The sequence below is a fragment of the Phocoena sinus genome, chromosome 9 (genome assembly GCF_008692025.1).
Source record: "Phocoena sinus isolate mPhoSin1 chromosome 9, mPhoSin1.pri, whole genome shotgun sequence".
NCBI lineage: Eukaryota > Metazoa > Chordata > Mammalia > Artiodactyla > Phocoenidae > Phocoena > Phocoena sinus.
The window spans coordinates 86,507,873-86,527,523 of NC_045771.1; the positions used below are offsets into that span (position 1 = coordinate 86,507,873).

At 42.3% G+C, this 19,651-nt stretch overlaps 3 protein-coding genes across 10 annotated transcripts in view; 2 read left to right on the forward strand and 1 right to left on the reverse strand.

Annotated features, from left to right (window-relative positions):
• The window catches only part of GSAP (gamma-secretase activating protein), an 89,451-nt gene extending 76,005 nt beyond the window's left edge, over positions 1–13,446 (forward strand). Inside the window, exons 25-32 of one of the 6 annotated variants that reach the window (XR_004351387.1) lie at positions 1,856–1,926; positions 2,405–2,499; positions 7,539–7,658; positions 9,180–9,241; positions 10,780–10,881; positions 11,036–11,135; positions 11,538–12,411; positions 12,557–13,446. Coding sequence is in view for 3 of the 6 variants with exons in the window: in XM_032642704.1 (XP_032498595.1) it covers positions 1,856–1,926; positions 2,405–2,499; positions 7,539–7,658; positions 9,180–9,241; positions 10,780–10,881; positions 11,036–11,135; positions 11,538–11,629 (642 nt within the window). In the remaining 3 variants the exon portion in view is untranslated. Of the gene's footprint in view, positions 1–1,855; positions 1,927–2,404; positions 2,596–2,819; positions 5,020–7,298; positions 7,441–7,538; positions 7,659–9,179; positions 9,242–10,779; positions 10,882–11,035; positions 11,136–11,537 lie in introns of those variants that run through there. The other 5 variants (XM_032642704.1, XM_032642705.1, XR_004351388.1 and 2 more) reach the window with 5 other exon arrangements.
• Positions 13,447–13,599: 153 nt separating this feature from the next.
• The window catches only part of CCDC146 (coiled-coil domain containing 146), a 60,825-nt gene continuing 54,773 nt past the window's right edge, over positions 13,600–19,651 (reverse strand). Inside the window, exons 16-18 of the mRNA XM_032642716.1 lie at positions 19,264–19,401; positions 15,847–16,095; positions 13,600–14,498 (exon numbers count right to left, since the gene is read on the reverse strand). Of these exons, the coding sequence (XP_032498607.1) occupies positions 14,295–14,498; positions 15,847–16,095; positions 19,264–19,401 (591 nt within the window). The 3' untranslated portion in view covers positions 13,600–14,294. The remainder of the gene's footprint in view (positions 14,499–15,846; positions 16,096–19,263; positions 19,402–19,651) is intronic.
• Positions 14,497–19,651, forward strand: part of FGL2 (fibrinogen like 2) — an 85,764-nt gene continuing 80,609 nt past the window's right edge. For 2 of the 3 annotated variants that reach the window (XM_032642707.1, XM_032642708.1), the window contains exons 1-2: positions 14,497–15,022; positions 15,395–15,484. The gene's annotated coding sequence lies outside the window, so the exon portion shown is untranslated. The remainder of the gene's footprint in view (positions 15,023–15,394; positions 15,485–19,651) is intronic. The other variant, XM_032642710.1, reaches the window with a different exon arrangement.

Below are 19,651 nucleotides of genomic sequence, written 5' to 3' on the forward strand. Positions count from 1 at the left end.
CACTCCATTTCTCCAGGTTTGCATAGGACCAGCATGTAAATGTGAACAAATATTTTTGCATTGAATTCTGGAAGATTAGTTAAATTTATTAGATATGGCCCTGATTTCATTTCATGTTTAACTTTTAAAGTTTTCTGCCTTACAGGGAACTCTATTCAATAATGGAAAAGAATATTAAAAGAAGAGTGTCTATGTGTGTAGAACTGTCACTTTGCTGTACAGCAAAGATTGGCACAGCATTGTAAATCAACTCTACTTCAGTTAAAACAAATTAAAAAACAATAAAAACAAACAAACGAAAAAGAAATACAGAAAGAAATCTTCTATTTTGGAAAACTGGGTAGTGGCAGAATGGCTCTGTGAATGGAGCGTGAGCTCTTGGATAGCACTTGCTTAATGAGTGTTTGTTGAATTAAAACAACTCCCCGAAATGCTCCCAAGTGCCACCCATTGATTTATTTCTATAGTAAAGTGCATGCATGGAAGTAACTCACTCAAATCCTTTGTTGGTCATATGGCCATAGAGACGGTTCATAGTTAATTAGTCGGAATAAAGTTGCGGAATATTTTTTAAAAACAGTTTTCTGCCTTCATTGCAGTCATTAGTATCTGGTTTTAAATCACACATTTGAATTTCTATGGTAAGGTTTGACTTCGGAGTTTTAGTATAGGAGGACAGGCTGGTATTTGCGTATACTAATGTTTACAAGCAGGGCACTGAGACTTTCTTAAATAATAGTTCTTTGCAGTTGAACAACACCAAGGGGTTCACTTTATGAATGTGTTACTGATCTTCCCCATGTTGATGCTAACTTACTTTCTTTGTCCTTTCATAACACACAGTTATTTAACACATCACCTACCATCTTTCTTTCTGTTGACTTTAAATTTCATCTTCCAGAATGTTAAGGTTTTTCTTCAAGCATCATTCTTCCCTATAGTTAATCGCGTCAAAGAATCCCCATAACACTAGTGTGTGCTAACAGCTCCTAGAACCAATAGGGCCAGAAATGGTAGAGATGAGGTCTCAGAAAACTCGTTGCCCCTGTCTTTCCAACTCAGCAGTCACTGATTGATGCCAAAGCTGCTCACTCTGCCCAGCAGCAAACAGCTGAGTCTCCCAGTCCCCTCCCAGGAGAGTGGCTGGACAGCCTTTAGAAAATAAATCCGAGGAGGTTGCTGCAAAACCTGATTATAGTGCTTATTTGTTATCTTACCTGAGTTCAGCCAAAGAGAAACTGAGAATCTATATCATTGAGAATAAATAGTGTCTGTCTGTGCTCATATGGAAACTCTTCCTAATTTTGCCCCCTGTCCTTTGCCTACACGTGCAATGCATGGATTTGTGGTCCTGATAACAGCTCCTCGGAGATTGCCCTGTTGCTGGCAAACGAGTGAAATGTAGAACCTGGAAGTGGAACTAGTTTTGCTCCACAGCACATGCTCAGGACCTCCATTCTCTTCAGAACCGCCTTTCCTCTGTCAGCTGTCAGCTATGTCACCCTTGCCACATAACAGGCCTAGGGCGAACTCTGTTGCACTTGACCTTCACTGATGGATAAGGGCCTGTGATTGAGGGCCTGTGTTTGTGAGCGATGGGGCCGATTAGCGGTGGGGAAGCTCAGCTGGGGCACTGCCTGCAGTGACAGAAGGTGCTCTGTTAGACGGCGGCTGCACATTTTCAGTCTTTCCATTTGGGATTCCAGTGCTTGAGAATTGACCTCAGAAAGGCTGGTTCTGTGTCCGGGCACAGCCTGAATGCCAGCTGCCCGAACATGCCTGTCAGAGCTATGGAAGGATAGCTTGTAGGGGAAAGGGTATGAACAGAGGTTAACAGACTGTCTTTACCCTCTAGCTGGATCTCATTTGCCAAATACTGGAAGCCAGTTGGAGGAAACATAATCTTCATCCCTGGGTTCTCCACTTGTACGCAAGTATTTCTTGCTCTATTTTATCATGGTGTACAAAGAGGTAAAACAACTCTGATTGCTGCCTGTTGTAGCAAAGCCTTTTTGAGACTTACCAGTTGAAAGTAACTCTCACCAGCCCCTTACACCATCCATCTTAGTTCTGAACTCAACATTTAAAGTTATGCCCCTGTTACTTCACCTGTCCTCTTTCCTTGGCATCTGGCTGATGAGGAGGGAGGGGCACGTGAGCTCAGTACTGCCAAGAAGGGGAATTTAAGTTAATGCAGTTTATCATTTCTGTGCCTACCGTCTGGTTAGATTCTAGGCATTAGGCCGCTGGTCATCGTCACATCTATGAACCTTTCTATGGGGCATAGCCTTTCACAATTAGCATGAATTCCACCAGGATGTGGCACTCAGAGCTACTGCTTACATGCAAATGGGGTTTTGGAGATGAGCTGCTTGGCTGACGTGCTGCTTTGTTCTTTGACCAGCAATAGACGGGCGAGTGCTGCTGAATTTGCGGTCTTTCACATCATGACCAGGATTTTGGAAGCTACTAACAGTTTGTTTTTACCTCTGCCTCCTGGTAAGTCTTGGCTTTTTTGGGTTTTGTTGTAATAAACTTGTTCTTTCTTCTTCACATAGTCTCTGGACTTTGGTGCATTATGAGTTTAAGAATGAGGCCTCCGGGCTTCCCTGGTGGTGCAGTGGTTGAGAGTCCGCCTGCCGATGCAGGGGACATGGGTTCGTGCCCCGGTCCAGGAAGATCCCACATGCCGCAGAGCGGCTAGGCCCATGAGCAATGGCCGCTGAGCCTGCGCATCCGGAGCCTGTGCTCCACAATGGGAGAGACCACAGCAGTGAGAGGCCCGCATACAGCAAAAAAAAAAAAAAAAAAAGAATGAGGCCTCCTATGTCTGCGAAATGGTGTGTCTGGTGTCACTGTGACAGATGGGCCTGAGGTTGGTCTCTGCCGACCAGATCTCCTCTGATTATTAAACTATACAGTAGCTTGTCACCAATTTTAGGAGCCAAGGCTGGTCCCCATGCAACTTTCTGGTTCAAAAACCAGTGGAGCTGATTCAGGGAGATCTTTCTCTGATGTCTCCAGGCCTAGTTTATCTGATCAGGAAAGTTAACACTCAGAAGGAAGTAGGTCTGGCTGGGTGTCAGAAATTGAGTTGATTCTTATATGTTCCTTGGAAGCTAAAAATTTCCCTTAGGATTTTGAAAAAGGACCAAATCAGGCTTCAAAAACGCCTTTGGCGCATGTGTCTGCAGTCATTCATTTAATTGGTGATTTGTTCATTCAGTCAACAAACATTTGTTGAGCAATTTCATGCCAGGTACTGGGCTAGAAATTAGAGCAATTCCAAAAATTAACAAAAGTCTAGTTGGGAAAATGTGCATATAAATCAATATTCATTATAAGAAACAAGCTCCTGTTTGCTATAAACGACCTGCCTTATGCTTGTTATGTGTAAGTTCTGATGAGTTTTAAGCTTTATGATAGCTATCGCTATATAATATATACTAGCCAATTTTATTTAATTCATTCATATACATCTATCCATCCATCCGTCATTAATTTGTTCCTTTGTTCATTCATTTTAAGGCAACATGTATATGGTCCCCATTTTGTGCTAGGTACTATTGTAAGTACTTTACATAAATTTAATTTTTATAATGATGCTAAGTGATAAGAGCTTAAATTGAACCATATTAAATTGTTAATATCCAACCAGTTTTTGACCAACAAAGATGGCACTTTCAAATGGTTCCACTTAATATTATTCCCACCTTATAGATGGTGAAATTGAGGCACAGAAAAGTTAAGTAACTTGCCTACAGTCACATAGCTATTAGGCAACAGAGCCAGTGCTCAAATCCAGGGAGTCTGGCCCTAAAATCTATGCTTCTATCTCCTATTCTGTGCTGCCTCTTGAATTTTATATTCCAGCTGAAATAGTTGATATTGAAACATTGGCTGTCTATGGGCCTGGAAAATCCCCACAGCACATCTCAACTTCTCTGCATTTGTGATATATCTGGTACAGTCTGGAATCTGTCACACTTTCTCTATCCATATGCCTTATCTTATAAGATCTGCTTGTAGTGGAGGCACAAAAGGAGTTTCTTGTGACTTTGTAGGGATCTGAAAGTGACCACTCATGAGGAGAATGGATGGCTTTAAATGGAATATGAATTGTGAGGTGCCCTGTAGAAAGAGTGAAGGGATTTCATGAAAATTATATATGGCTTTCTAGCTTAAATTCTTAATTGTTTGTCATTAACACAAAAGACCTGGTAGAGAAATGGGTCGACAGTTTCAGATTTGTTCACCATGGATCTCCAAGCTCCTTTTATAAGTAAATGACACTGACTCACTGGGGACAATATTATATCTGGGAGATCATAAAAATCCACTTTCTACAGAACATTGCATTTCTACACAGGGATGGATAAGGATGGAAAACACAGAACAATTTTACCCATAGTGATTGAAAATTATTATGAGTAAGAGCTTAATGGCTGGTGTCCATGGGTCAAGTAAGAAAGAGCAGTTTCTCTTTCTCCTTTTCTCAGAAATGTTTGTTTCCCTAATATGAAGTGACACTGGATCATGTTGGGGGGTGGGGCATGTGTGTGTAAATGCAGGTATTTTTGTGTGTATGTATGTAAATGTGCTCGCTTTCCAGGCCCCGTGGACTAGTGAGAACTGTTTGAGTTCCAAGTGTCAGAAACTTGTAACCGGAGTTACTTAAAGAAAAAAGGGAATGAGGACCACGGAAGAGAAGTCATAGTTTAGAGCTGGAGCATTTACCGTTTAAAAGGGACCTGTGTTCTCTTTGCTGCCTGGAGAAGGCCAGGAGCCCTGGAGGGTGAGGACTAGAGCTGGCTGGAAAAGGTCTCTCTTTCGGTACCGATGCCTACTTCTAGCCAGTTTGCTCTGTTGCTTAGAGCTGACATGCTGAGAGGAGGCCAGGAATGGGCTGTTGAATTTGGGACTGTGCCCTGGGAATGGAGGATAAAGGGTCATCAGGGATCTCTAGGACATGGACACAGAGCTAGAGAGGGATTTTTTTTTTTTTTTTTTTTTTTTTGCGGTACGCGGGCCTCTCACTGTTGTGGCCTCTCCCATTGCAGAGCACAGGCTCCGGACGCGCAGGCTCAGTGGCCATGGCTCATGGGCCCAGCCACTCTGCGGCATGTGGGATCTTCCCGGACCGGGGCACGAACCCGTGTCCCCTGCATCGACAGGCGGACTCTCAAACACTGCGCCACCGGCGAAGCCCCTAGAGAGGAATTTTGAATGGAGAAAATCTGTAGGATCAATAACCTTCTATAAACTCTTCCTCAGAAATAATTTTATAACTTTTTTAATCTTGAGAAGACTGTCCAAATCCATTTGAAAAATCTCATGTTGTTAATTAGCTAGTAAAATCACTATTTTTTTTTTTTGGAATCAGAGCAGTTAGTAGACTCATCCCATTGTCAGCCCATTAACATCTGCTTGAGGGCAGAGTCTGAACTTTATCTGACCCTCAGTGTTGCCAGGACATGGGACTCAAGTCTCCCACTGCTCATGTTTCATATGCTCAGAGAGAGAAAGCTCCATGACGTCTCTGAATCCAAGTCCCAGCTCTCTTTGGCCATCATGTCTCTGTCATGTAAGCCTCTAAGGCCAGGCAACGAGTCTTCGTCATTCCCCATCCACATCCAATCAGTTTCCAAGCCAGTACACGTCGCCGTGATCCTATGATCCCTTCCTTCCCTCTCACTCTCAGTGCCCTCGCTCCCTCTTGGACAGGTTCACGCAGTCACTTCCCAACAGATCTTTATTCCTCCGGTAGCAAGCTGTCACTCCGGTCCATTCTTTACCTGTTGCCACGTTAATATTCCAAAAGTAAAACTCAAATCCTCTAACAATCCTGCTCAAAAGCTTTCCTGCTCAAAAGCTTTCAAAAACAATCCTGCCTCTCCAGAGTTTACTAAATAATCAATTCCTTGCTGTCATTCAGCATTCAACCCTGTGACACATATATTAAGAGCACCCTGTACTTTTCCTTCATAGAACTGGTCATATTTTAAATAATGAATATTCATTTTGTGATTAATTGATTGTCAGTCTCCCTATCAGACTGGAGGGTGGATGGGAGCAGCAGTCAGGCTTGTTCTTCTCATCACTGCACACCCAGCTCCTTGCCTTCGGCGTGCCGAAGGGGTTTTGTTGAATAGATTAACCTTTCCAGTCTCACCTTCCACCATTCCTCTTGCACGCCTGTGCCAACCCAACTGGGTCATTTACTCTTTCCTAAATGTGCCCCATGCTTTCTCACCTTTGGGCCTTTCTTCGTGTTGTTCCATTAACACCAGTTCTTGAGGCAGGATAACGTCGTGGTTAAAAAGCTAGGCTAAAATCCCACAGCCTGCATTCAAATGTTAACTCAGCCACTTACTATTTCCCGGGCAGGTTTCTTAGCTCCTGTGAGTCTTGGTTTCCCCATTTATAAAGTGGGGATCAGGTAGTTCCCACCTCATGGTGTTATATGAGGATCAAGTGAGCCTGTGCGTAAATGAAAGGCCTCAGTACCTGTCTGGTGTTAGTCATGTTGTTATACCACGTGCCAGACTCTTCACAGACCTAGCCGTAGCTCTCAAAGCAGCCCTGCAGGAAAGGTACTGGTGATTCCACTTTAGGGATGAAGAAACAGAGGCTGGAAAGGCTTAATTACCTACGTCTAGTAAGCAGCACAGCGTGATTCCGGCCTCTGTCTACTCAGGTCAAACCTGACTTCTGCTGCTTTCCCAGCCTGTATGTTCTCTCACGTCATTTCCACTCTCAGGGATGGCATTAACCCTTCAAAGTGCCTCTCACATGCCATCTTTTCCAAGAGGGTTTTTCTGATTCTCTCCCGGTCTGATGTTGTTTGTGTGTGGATGTTGTTTGTGTCGGTTAGTGTGAATAGTGGACTTAGAGGTCTAGCTCTGTGAGAGTTTGGGTAGCCCTGCCCGTGAGACTTAGACTTGGCCCTGCCCAAGGCCTTGAGAGTGCCTTTCTACTGAATTCCTAGAGATTTGCTATCTGGCAATATCATTTTAGTTCTTCTTTTATATGATTTAGTCCAAGTAGACCCCAAAAGCCTTTCTCTAGGGCATACCCAGAGATTAGTCATCTAAACTAATCAGTCCCCTTCTGGTCCAGATATTTTCTCCTGCAGCGAAATGGTCCCTGTCCATCAGGCTTTAGCCTGGGCATGTGGAGTTTGAAGCTCTACTGTTAATTTTTCTATTTTGCGATTTTACCATAGAATTATAAACCTTTTAAACTGTAAAACCATTTTCATTGAGCAGACCTTGCACTGTTTTTCTCTTTTTGCCTAGGAAGGCATACAAGGTGGAGGGAATACGTGCTTATTGGGAACTTACTATATACCCAGCACAATACTTAGTTGTGATAATACAGAAGGAAGGAACCTTGGACCTTGTCTTCAAGGAGCATTTATTTGACTCTAGCTGCCAAGTGGTGAGCTGAGTGCTTTATTGCCATCACCAGAGTCATTTCCTCTGGGAGGCCGGAGATGATGGCTGACCGTCTCTACCGTCCCGGGTCTCTCATCCTAGGTTTTCACACTCTGCACACGATCCTTGGTGTCCACTGTCTGCCTTTGCATAATCTGCTGCATTACATTGATAACGGAGTGTTGCTTCTCACAGAAACAGCTGTCACAAGGCTCGTGAAAGGTAAGGGGCTCTGAGTTTGCCTTGTTCCAGCCCCAGCACCACCCGGGCTGCCTTTGTGGGTGTGTGACCTGTGGTCACACGGGGCCCTGCTGCACTCAGAAGGGCCCCATGCAGGGTTTAATGTTCTGTATTCAATCTTGACATTCTTAGTAGTTGAAGAGGGGCTCCTCATTTTCGTTTTGCGTGGGTTCCACAATTACGCAGCTGGGCCTGCTGAGCACACCTCATTTCCCGTAACCATCCTTTGGACCACTGTGCCTTTGCCCTTCAAGAGACCCCAAAGGGCTTCTCAATCCGTACACAACTATTAGACTCCTTTTCTGCACATGAGGGCACTTGAGAATAGGAGACTGAAGGCTTATTTCTCAAGAAAAATGTCATGCAATGGCTTACTTTCAGCTGATTAACTCCGTCCTCTCAAAATTAGACTTGAAATGCAAGGAAAAATAATGAGAGGTGTAGTGCCTATGAGAATTTGAACTTGAAATAAGGTCTGTAGTGTAATGACTCTTGGTTAAATTATTCAACTGTGGTATTTTATAGATGAGTTTTGTTAATATATATTGAAGTATTTGCCATTCCTCAAGGTGCTGTATGTTTTAAGTCAGTCAGCAAAATTGCTCTGTGACTGGCAGCCTGTTACAGAACGCTGTTCCCTGATATAGAGCAGCAGCTTCATTAAGAAATCCCTTTTTAGTCATGTACCACAGTGTTCATTGCAGCTCTATTTACAATAGCCGGGGCATGGAAACAACCAAGGTGTCCATCAACAGATGAATGGACCAAGAAGATGTGGCACATATACACAATGGAATATTACTCGGTCTTAAAAAGAAACGAAATTGAGTTATTTGTAGTGAGGTGGATGGACCTAGAGTCTGTCATACAGAGTGAAGTAAGTCAGAAAGAGAAAAACAAATACCATATGCTAGCACATATATATGGAATCTAAAAAAAAAAAAGAAAAAGGTTCTGAAGAACATACGGGCAGGACGGGAATAAAGACGCAGACCTACTAGAGAATGGACTTGAGGACACAGGGAGGGGGAAGGGTAAGCTGGGACGAAGTGAGAGAGTGGCATGAACATATACACACTACCAAATGTCAAACAGATAGCTAGTGGGAAGCAGCCGCATAGCACAGGGAGGTCAGCTCGGTGCTCTGTGACCACCTAGAGGGGTGGGATAGGGAGGGTGGGAGGGAGATGCAAGAGGGAGGGGATATGGGGATATATGTATACGTATAGCTGATTCACTTTGTTATAAAGCAGAAACTAACACACCATTGTAAAGCAATGATGCTCCAATAAAGATGTTAAAAAAATCCCTTTTTTATTCAGAGAGACACAAACTAATATTTTCATAGTGTTGTTAGACTTGGCTTGAAAAACAAGGTTGGGACATGCATTACCAGGATGAAGCTCTGAAGTATTAGCTTGCTCAGGTATTAAAATGGAGATTACTGGGTTTTTTCTTTTTGTTTTGTTTTATTTTGTTTGCCAACTTCTGACTTTCTTGTAGATCTGGACAATACAGAGAAAAATGAAAAAGTGAAGTTCAGCATTATTGTGCGGCTGCCTCCGGTAATCCTGAAGTATATTCTGTTTTCTAAGCCTTGGCATGTACCCCTCCTTCGATTTCTTCTTGCAGGAAGAGCAGTTACTTGCTTTGGGCCGAAGTCAATTGAATTGCCTCACCCTTCGGCCCTTTCCAAGAAATCCTGTCCGTCCCTACCCGTCTGTCCGCTGCTCGCACTGGGCCTACCGAGTGCTTGCTCCCCTGGCTGCGCGCGTGCTGCTTTGGCACAGGCCCACCTAGAACATTTAGCCGTTTTCTCCTCTGAGGAAACCACAGTAATATGTACGTCTGTGAGTCTGAGGGGAGGCAGAGGGGAAACATGTGCTTTTGGCATTTAAACTGATAAGAAATTGAAATACAGGTGAGGTCAGAAGGTTCTGGAACTGCGTTTCCTCTCACTGTTGTTTGCACCACGGCAGGAAAACATTCCCGGTTGAAGGAAAAATGAGAAACATGAGGGAGAGGGTTATGCAGGCACTCCTTGTTTTTGTGGGGTATAGTAGCTCTCTGAGTCAGAAATGCTGTGAAATTCAGACATTCCACGGCAAGGTCTTCAGAGCCTCTGACTCTGCGGACTTCCCGGCCATGAGAGCCTTGGCCAGCTCTGTGCCATTTACATACGTTGAGCACTTATATCTCTGGCACGATCCTCCCACAAAGGGATGTCTGATGCCTTCCTGGACCTAATCGTCTTGCTTTATAACACCTTCTCGCCCTCACAGGCTTACTGAGGCAGAGGCAAGAATAGAAAACAAAGCATATTTTCCATGGCTAGATCTCTCTGGGGAATATCTCTGAACATTTAGTTTGGTCTCTAAATTTGATTTTTTTTTGCCTTATACCCTTAGGGAATTAAAATTTTCTGGGCGAGACACTGGCAGAGTACATGCCTATAACCTGTAGCTTCATATCAAAATATCACGTAGGGTTGGCATGCAGATACTCAGTTTTGAAGAATAACAGATGAACTCCATTTCAGAAGAAGACTTTGGCAGCCTCAGTACACAAAATGCTTTCCTCAGAGTTGCATTTAAGGGAGTATTTATTCAAAATTCAGAAGCATACCTCATAGGAAATGGCCTTTCTCCAAGGTCATTAACCATAAAGAGTCTGTCTTTTAGACTCACTAGCTGGAATACATTTTAAAAAATTATGAATTGATATAAGATAAATTTACTTAATGCTGTGAGCTATATTCTCCTCTCTGTATTTTTCCATCTTTTTATTTTTATCATTGACTTAAATTTTTTAGTGTGGAAGGTACAGAGGTTTCCTATACACTCCCTTCCTCCACATACACACAGTCTCCCCAATTATCAGCATCCCTCAGCAGAATGGGTCCATCTGTTACAGTGGATGAACCTACACTGCACATCACAATCACCAAAGTCCATAGTTAGCATTAGGGTTCACTCTCGGTGTCGTTCATTCTGTGAGTTTGGACAAATATATAAAGAGATATATCTAACACTGTAGTATCATACAGAGTATTTTCACTGCCCTAAAAATCCTCCTTTACATATTTTTCAATTTGCAAAAATAGCTTACAGGTCAGAAGATCTGTCGACTTTGGGATCATCCTGTGAGTTCTAACATTATTTCCCGGAACCATGTAAAGCAACTGCTTCAGAACTATAACAAACAGGTGAGTCTGTGTGGAGCAGAGGCCCCGCTAAATGATTTTGGAACCTCTTTGCCCATTTTAACATATCCATATGGACAGCAGTTGTAGTTCTCACCACTTTAAGTTTGTACTTGTTGTGGAGAATCAGCTGATACCACAGCCGTTTCCCTTTTAGCCCCGGAGTTCTATGATGGACAAGTCATCATTCAGTGTAGAATTTCTGCCTCTGAACTACTTCATTGAAATACTGACAGATATTGAGTCCTCCAATCCAGGTAAGTCACTCCTCTGCTCTCAGGATTTTCCTGTTTTTCCCCTGACACATCAGTCAGTCTCTATGTGCTTCTGTGTACCTTTTTCTTGCCAAAATATCCCTTAATTATAAGTAGGATCTTCTTGCAATAGGTTTTAATTAGCAATACACAATTTACTACCTAAATTACCAAAGGAATAACCACCTTTCAGGTTTTAGAAGGAATTAAGAGGTTAAAAACGCATTTGGTTGGTGTGAATGGCCTTTCTTGGTGCTGAGGTTTAATAAATTTTAACAACACATTCTCAGAATAATGTGTTTTACTAAAATATAAAATAATTATGATTTCAATGAAGTATGGGAACAATATTATAAATGTTCTGTGGCTTCATAGTAACTCTTCTCTCTCTCTCTTTCCTTTCAGCTCTGTATGCTTTTGAAGGACGTGACAACGTGGACGCAAAATTTGTAGAGGAAGCAGCTCTGAAACACACCACGATGCTTTTAGGCTTATAAAAGGGAAAATGCAGTTATATCAGCTTCCAGTATTTTTCTCTTGCTCGTTAGCTCTACTTCCGTTGAGAATTCTTTAGCTATATTTTAAACTGGTAACCAAAATCAGAATACATTGTTGAGCCATCTGAATTTCAGTTTAGTACTTTGTTCAGACAGAATTGGACAGTCAAGTGTAGAGAAATGGCAGCCAGTCCAAGGGGGCATGAAGTGGCCTAAGTGATGCTCTTCCTAGTGGCTGATCTTCCTAGCGCTCTCATAGGCCAAAAGCTAGTTTCTATTATACTCTGAAAAAATACATACTTTAAAAATGTAGGAACAGTGCTTAGAAAATCAAAAATTGGCTGTGTCACTGAAAATAGCATATGACAAGCAGAAAAATTACAAGTTGTAGAAAAACTCTATTTTGGAAATTAGATACTCTTAAAAAAACTGAATTTGGACTAAGTCAAATCTGCTAACTCTAGTAGGGAATAATTTGCAAAATACAACAATTTATACATACATAGAGTAGGATTTGTCTTCGTGAACGTTCAGATGGAACTGTATTTAATATTATAAACTTATTTTTATATTTATAAAAGTTTGATTTAGTAATATGTTGTCATTTAAAAAAACACTGAAAGTTTTAGCCTAACTCCTTTGTTCCCACCAAGAATCATGACTCCATGAACATGTTCCCCCAAAGACCCACATGACACCTAACGAGTTCTCCCACTTTTCTTTTTTTTTCCCCTCTCTCTTCTACAGTGACGTTCTGACCATAAACACAGTTGATTCCTGGGGTAAGCCCAAAACCCTTTGCTTTCCTCTCTTCACACCGTTTCCCTCATTGAACTTGTGAAATTTTAAAGATTACAAATATCACTAGCCAGTATAATAATTCAGCTTCTCTAAAATCATCATTCTAAAAATTATCCTCTCCTACAGAAATTCCCATTTAGGTCAAATATTTCATGGTCACTGAAGCTCAAAGTCTTGGAGCCATATCAGCAAGGCGGTGCTGGTTTTTCCTCTTGATAAGGTCATTATTTTTCATTCCCCTACGCTTTCCTCTTCACACCCGGGTTGTTTCTGCTGCTTTCTGAAGTCTCATTCATCTGATGCATATTTGAGATAAACACTACTTTGATCCTGTCACCCCTCTGCTCATAATCCTTCAGTGGCTTGCCATTTATTACAGGATAAAATCCAAACTCTTTGACATTCCAGATCTCCCAAATTCTGGCCTTATACACTTCCCCAGTACGAACGTTCTGTTCCAACCAGCCTCGCTCACTGGGCCTTGAACAGAACTTTTGTTTTCTTACTTCCAAGTCTTGCTCAGGCGACTTCCCCCTCCTGGAATCCCCTTCACTTACTAAAATCTTATTTATGCTTAAGGGCCAGATAAAAAGTTCCATCTGACTGTGATCCCTGGCCATTCCAGTGCACAGTGGCATGTCACCCTCTGGACCAGTAGCACACGTTGTAATATTTAAGCATCCAAACCTTGGTAATTTTTAAAAATTATTTTTCCTTCCTATCGGTTTAAACTTCCTATGTGTTTATTTTTTGAATCCCTAATTACTGATCCTACAACACAGCAACTGTGTGTAAGTTTGTAGTATTTCTTTGCATTAAGCACACAGCTTACACAGCGTTACTTGTTATAGGCTCTCTCAAGGAATTGCTTTTTAATGACTTCACAAAGCAGTCAGGTTAGATTCAGGACTCCTAGACGGAGAATGAGATTCAATTTCCCTCCATTCTGTGTCAGGGTGGGGGCTTGGAACAGATTTTGTTTGATTTAGCAAAATAAATGAATGTGATATTTCTCACTCCCAGAGTCGTGAAATGAAATTCATAACTGATAACAATATGAAATAATACTAGTTGGAGCATGTTAATGAATGTAAAATCACCGGTTTCAAATCTACTTTTATATTTTTATGTGAGAAAGTAAACAGAATTAGCAAAATATACTTGGGTGAAATACAGTAATATTAGAGTAATGAAATCAGTGGAACTGACCTCATTTTCTCTTTCACATGCAAAATTATAAATATCTTCATTGAAATTTTGAAAAATCTGGTATCAGGACAAAGTAATCACAAGTGTATTTGCATATAACATGGTGGAAAAATCTAGATTTATAAGAAAGATAAATTAGGGCATAATTGTTTTTGCCCCAAAGGATTCTTTATTTGTAAAAAGAATCACTATAACATCACTTTAAAAAAGACAAGCTTCCCTACTGCTTTTCACTCAATTTAGATTTACTGACATCAACTTGCAGTGCAACTATTTATTTAACAAAGTGAGTTATGCCCCTGCAGTACTTGGGCTATTTTTCTTTTCAACCATTCTTTCTTTTTCTTAAAAGTGAGTACATTGAACAGGATCTGCTTTTCTTTCTTTAATAAACAAAGACCACTCTGCCAACTTCTGTACTTCGCTGAAAAGGTATTTATTTTTATTGCATTTTTATAGCACCCAGTCTACTATATATTTCTGAAATGTAATCAAGAGATAAAGTGAAAAAGAAAAATTGGTGAGTGTGATAGGAAGGAAGCATATGTTGTAGATACTCTGTAATTTAGAGCCATTACGCTGACGTTTTCCAGCTGTGGATGTGAAGAAGCCTGGTTGAAGCGCCTCCTTGAGGAGCCTGGGTTGGTTCACATGTTCAGATTTCAATTGGCTTTATAACAGGTTTCTTTATGTGCCTCATACTGGCCCCAGGTTCACTGGGCTTAAAAGGAGCCAAAGCACCGTACGGTTTTGGCAGAGGAAGAGTGGACTCTGCCTCTGGGATGTAGGCATTTGGACGCTGATCCGCAGTTGTGTAAACACCACTGGGCAGCTGGCGAGTTTCTGCTTCCAAGAACTCCTGCAAAGAATGATTTATCCTTTTCAGTTTTTGAAAACACAGGTAAAGTCGCTTCGTCCTCAGGGCCCATCAGACACAGCCGGGTCTGAGCAGCCTTCGGCTATGCTTGCTGGCCGATATTCCCCAAAGGGACAAGAGGGTGTGAGGGTGCGTCACCAGACACGCACACCTACACACACATTTCGTCTCATTGGAATGACCCATGTTGCTCAAGCATCACTCTGCTCCGGGGGTTTAGGGTTTGCCATAAACTGGTTGGTGGGACCTAAATTTGCTACATTCCGAACTCAGTATCTTTCATTAAACACTAATTATTTCCATGTTTGTGACAAAGGCAGGATAATCTATTTCCTTTGGTAGGTCACTGGTGAGCAAATGGTACAAAGGAGGAGATAAGGAGTAAAGTAGAACCAGTGGAGAGAAGCGGTCAGCAGCTTGCTTTGAGCCTCAAGATTCTGCCTGTGTTTCTGGAAAACAGAGGAATCTCTTATAGCATTAAAAAGAATTGGAAAAAATGGAGACAGGTAAATGACAGCTGGGACACCACAGGTAAAGTCTGAATGCCCTCAAGAATATAATCCCAGGCAGCGTGCGAATGACAAATCAGACCCTGTTTTCAGGAATTCATAGTATGTGTTTGGAATGCACCTTTTTCTTGGGTTAGGGAGGGAATGGTGATCTTCTGGGGATGTCTGCTCTGTAGTCTGAGAGTGAGTTATAGGCCCCCAGGATGTAGTCTCCTCAGAAAGAGATGCCTAATTCCACTCTAAGATTATTGAAAGGTCATGGGAGTAGGAATAAGAACTGAGCCCCCAGTGTGTAGGTGGTCAGTGACAGACTTAGGTCTTTGGTGGGAGAAGGGTGGTACTGAAGCCTAATCGTAGCTTCTGCACCAGGTGCAGAGTCTGCGAAGCCTGTGACAACCATGATACGCTTGAGGCCTCACAATGTGCTGTGGCCACAGCAGATGGACATTGAAGAGTAAGGTATGGTCTGAGCCAGGGTGCAAAGACAGAGATTAGAGACCTAGGATAAAACCAGTGCCAGCCTGGCCATTGCCATGCCAATGGGAGGTCCTGGTCTTCACCATACCAGCCCAGGATAGAACACTGTGGGGTGGGACTTGATGCCCGCCCAGTGTTCTCCAGGGAATGTTCTGACCCTTTGGACTGTTGTACTTTGCTTGCCTACATAATATCTTAAAAAAGCAAAACTTATTTCTAATGACTTGCTGGGCCTATGTGTGTGGTAGAGTAGAACACTTTCATATATTTTGGGAGGATTGACAACCCCTGCAGCAGCCCTTCCCGGCACATTTTACAAATGCAACGTAGAAGCCATAGCTTACCCGAGACTTTTCAGCGATGGCCAAGGCATACATTTCTTCATCTCGAAGTACTTTCAACCATTCTCTCTCAACCTCTTTATTGAGAGGCAGACCCTTTTCCATCCTGGAGTTGCAAGTGAGGATGAAATCTTCTTTCTCCTTGACTTCTTTTTGGAGTTCAATGGTCATAGCTTGCTTCATGGACAGCTCAGCAACAAGAGCCATCATTTTTTCAGTAGCATCTTTGATCTTTTTCTGGTAGCCATTCATCTAGAATGAAAAAGCCCAAGGCTTAGCCTATGTATACATTCCATGAAGACTTGAAGAAAATGGCAGGCTTCTGGCTGTCTCTGAAGGTGGGCATTCTTGCCTGAAGGAAGGAAAGTTTAAGTGGGAATTCACAGAGAATAAGAACTGGAGGAGACCTCAGAGATTCAGCCCAACACCCTGGCTGTGAAATAGGATAAGGAGGAGGGAGAAGAGAGAGATCTGTTCATCTAGTACCTGGATTTCCAGGTTGGTAGTATTGAGGGGAATAGTTTAGTGTCTCTATTTTTAAGAGGTGATAAGGACCAAGGAAAGGGTATTCTTGATGTCTAAGTTCTGGCCTAATTTTGCCATGTTATTAGTTTGCCACTTAAGCAGGGGGGAAAATCTGGTAGAACAGAATTGTATTAGTTATTAATACACTTGCTTAAGTAAGGTAATCAGCATCCGTGATGATTTTTAATGGAAACTGTCACACTTCAGTGTGTGTGTATTATTGATCATAATTCCCAGGATGCATCATTATGCGGTCATAAGCAAGCATGAGCTGAACTGGACAGTCTGGCCAGTAATTTGAAAAGAAATGTTCCTAGTTGTGTATGTGTGCTTACCCTTTCATATAAGCTATTTATTATCAAAGAATTAAAATATAAGACTAGGTGGGAAAATTGATTTTAAAAGACAGAAAAGAAGTAAAATTGGAATTGGTGGTTCCTGTAAGCTTTCTGGCCCACAGCACGGCCTTTCAGTGGCCGAAGGCTGGTGAGGCAGTAAGAGGTGACTCCCGCCACCCGCCAACACTCAGTGTCACATTACCCTGTCTTATTACTTCTTCATATCCTTTCACTACTGACATTATAATATAAATGTATTTGGTTATTTGGTTATAGCCTATCATCCTACAAGAACGTACTCTTCATGGGGACAAGGACTGTTTGTTTTATTCATGAGGTTCCCACTGCTTAGAATACAGGAGACAAAATTAAAATTGAATGTTTGTCGAATGAAGGAATGAATCAATTCTTAGTCTCTTTTAATTGTTCATTCCTTTGAACCAAGGTAAAGTGAGACACAAATATGAGCGTCCAAAAACTACACCGTACCTCAAAATACTTTCTTCTCTTAATAGAGTATATACTGGTCTGTGTGTACATTTGCTTACAGAAGCGTTGCTGCTGGTGATTTACGTGCCTCTGAAAATATAATGACCAATTATTATGCGAAAACTTTGTCTCTTTAAGGGAATAGGGAATATAAATTTCTATAACTTCTATACTGCATTAGTTTTCAGGAAGCATAATTTGAATAAAAATGACAGGCATTCAGAGCTTCAATGATGAGTCATAATCTCTCTTTTAAATTTTATTAACTAGTCATTGCACACTTGAGTGTGTATATAACTAACCAACCTCCCTTCTCCATAAATCAAAAAAAAAAAAAAAAAAAGGATGGTATTATTCTGGGTTCTCTGAGTCTTTGCTGAGAGTTCCCATTTTCTGCTCATTTGGGAAACTTGTAAGAGGAGCCATAAGCTCTCGAAGAGAGATGAGAGATGAGATGTACAACGTTGTTGAACACCCACAAGGGCCAGCCCACTTCTGCTCGATTATGTGATGCTTGCCACCACTTGAGCTGATATCACACCCATTTCACAGATCAGGAAACTGAGTTTTAAGACCATTTATGTATCTTTCTCATCGTCACTTGGTAGTGTTGGTAAGTCACAGATCTGGGATCTGAATGTCTTTCTGTCTTCCAGCTCTGCCTACTCTGAGGAGATTATTTTAAATGGAGGAGGAAGAAAGCCAGGTAGAGAGCATGGAATGTGGGGAACAGAAAGGGAGATAAATCATGAGGACAGGACTCAGTAATGCTGGAAACTTCTTGGTCATGTGGATTGTGTCGGCAGCTCCCATTTGTGTTTCTCTGGCTTAACAGTTGACTTCTGGAGGGACTCTGAATCAGCTTTGACAAGCAGACCTCAGCAAAAACCAGCTTCCCCCAAAGAAAGGCAAATGCATTTTGCAAAATAAAGGAAGGCAACATTTAAAGAAACTTCAGACATGCTAATTCAGGCAACGTTCGTTCGTGAGCCTAAAGAAGTCTTAACATTTCTTATTTTGTGAGGTAAATTGAGATTTGCACAAGTGCTGTTGGCCTCATCAGTGTGTTAGTGGAAGTGTAAAGCCAAATAAAAGTGGCCAAGAAGCCTTGAGATTTGCAGTAGTTTAGTGTGCCAGGACTGTTAACTTATTAAACAAACATTTTTCTAAAGTTTAGCACATGCGAGGCATTGGGGAAACTAAGAATAAGGAACAGTCACTGCCCCCAGGAGCCCACAGTGGGTGACACCATTATTCATGGCGTCTTCTGAACTGTCTCCCCACACTACATGGTGTGGACGATGTGTCCCTTTCCCTTTTGCACTCAGCAGCTCCAGTGACTGTTGCTGACTGACTAAAAACCCTGGACTGTCACAGAGGGATGCTGTGAGGGGCCGGGGGGCGCCAAGCAGGCAGCAGACTGTCTGATGCCTGATGGTGCAAAGTCCTGCTGTGTCCGAATCACTGGCCTCCCTCCTGCTGGCTGCTTCTAGCAGTCCCTGCCTGACCCTGTAGCTTTGGATCAGAAGCCCTGGTATTTTAAGCTTATGGAATTAGGAAGCCCCACGTTACTGGCCTTTCCTCACTAGTGAGGCTTGGGTGGGGGCTCCACCCCAGGGAGTTGTGCGACTGCTGTTCTCTTTAATGGTCCCCTTCCATTGCTGGCTTCTGGCTACTTCTGGATTCAGGCAGCTCCCATGCAGACCGCTGGATAAATGAGGCCCTCCCTTCACAAGGAACTAGAAAGGACTTAACATGTCTCATGAAATAGGAAGATAATGACTGTCATATTTGAGTAGGTACCCTGTTAAGTGAAACTTGTATACTGTCATTGAAAGGTTTAGGATTTCCCACTATAATGAGAATTCATTCAGGGCACAAGACTGAAACTTATCTTGGACAATTCTCCAAGAGTCATCTTTACATTTTAAATTTTAATTCTTTGTGTTTATCTATTCATAAAGCCTAATCTCTCCGGGGCTTCCCCCAATAAATGAAGCAGTCTGTGGAAAATGGAAGGTGATAGAGGAGGAAGGACAGAAGAGAGGAGGCGGGGACTTGGGCAGACCTTCTTGGCTAAGAGCAGTGTGTCCTGCTTGCAGGCCTGCGTTTTGCTGCAGAGCCTGTTGGTGAGCCGGGAGACCTGTTCATAGATGAAATCCTTCTCCAGCAACTTCTCCTCCTTCTTGGCCAGCTGTAGTTCCAGCTACGGTCAAAAAGAATTTCAATAGGAAAAAAAAGTCATGCAAGTCAAAATCTTTCCTAATTAGAGCACTATTTTCCCCCCTTAATGAAGGGGGACTTCACTAATGAACATTAATGACTTAATGAACTGGACGAAGTCAAGACTTCCCCTCACCCCCTGACCCCCCGCCCCCGAGAGCTGTGGCACTTCTTCCTCCCCATGGCAAAGAATGGCCCTCTCAGCTCCGTCTAGCTTCCACGTCGCCATTCCT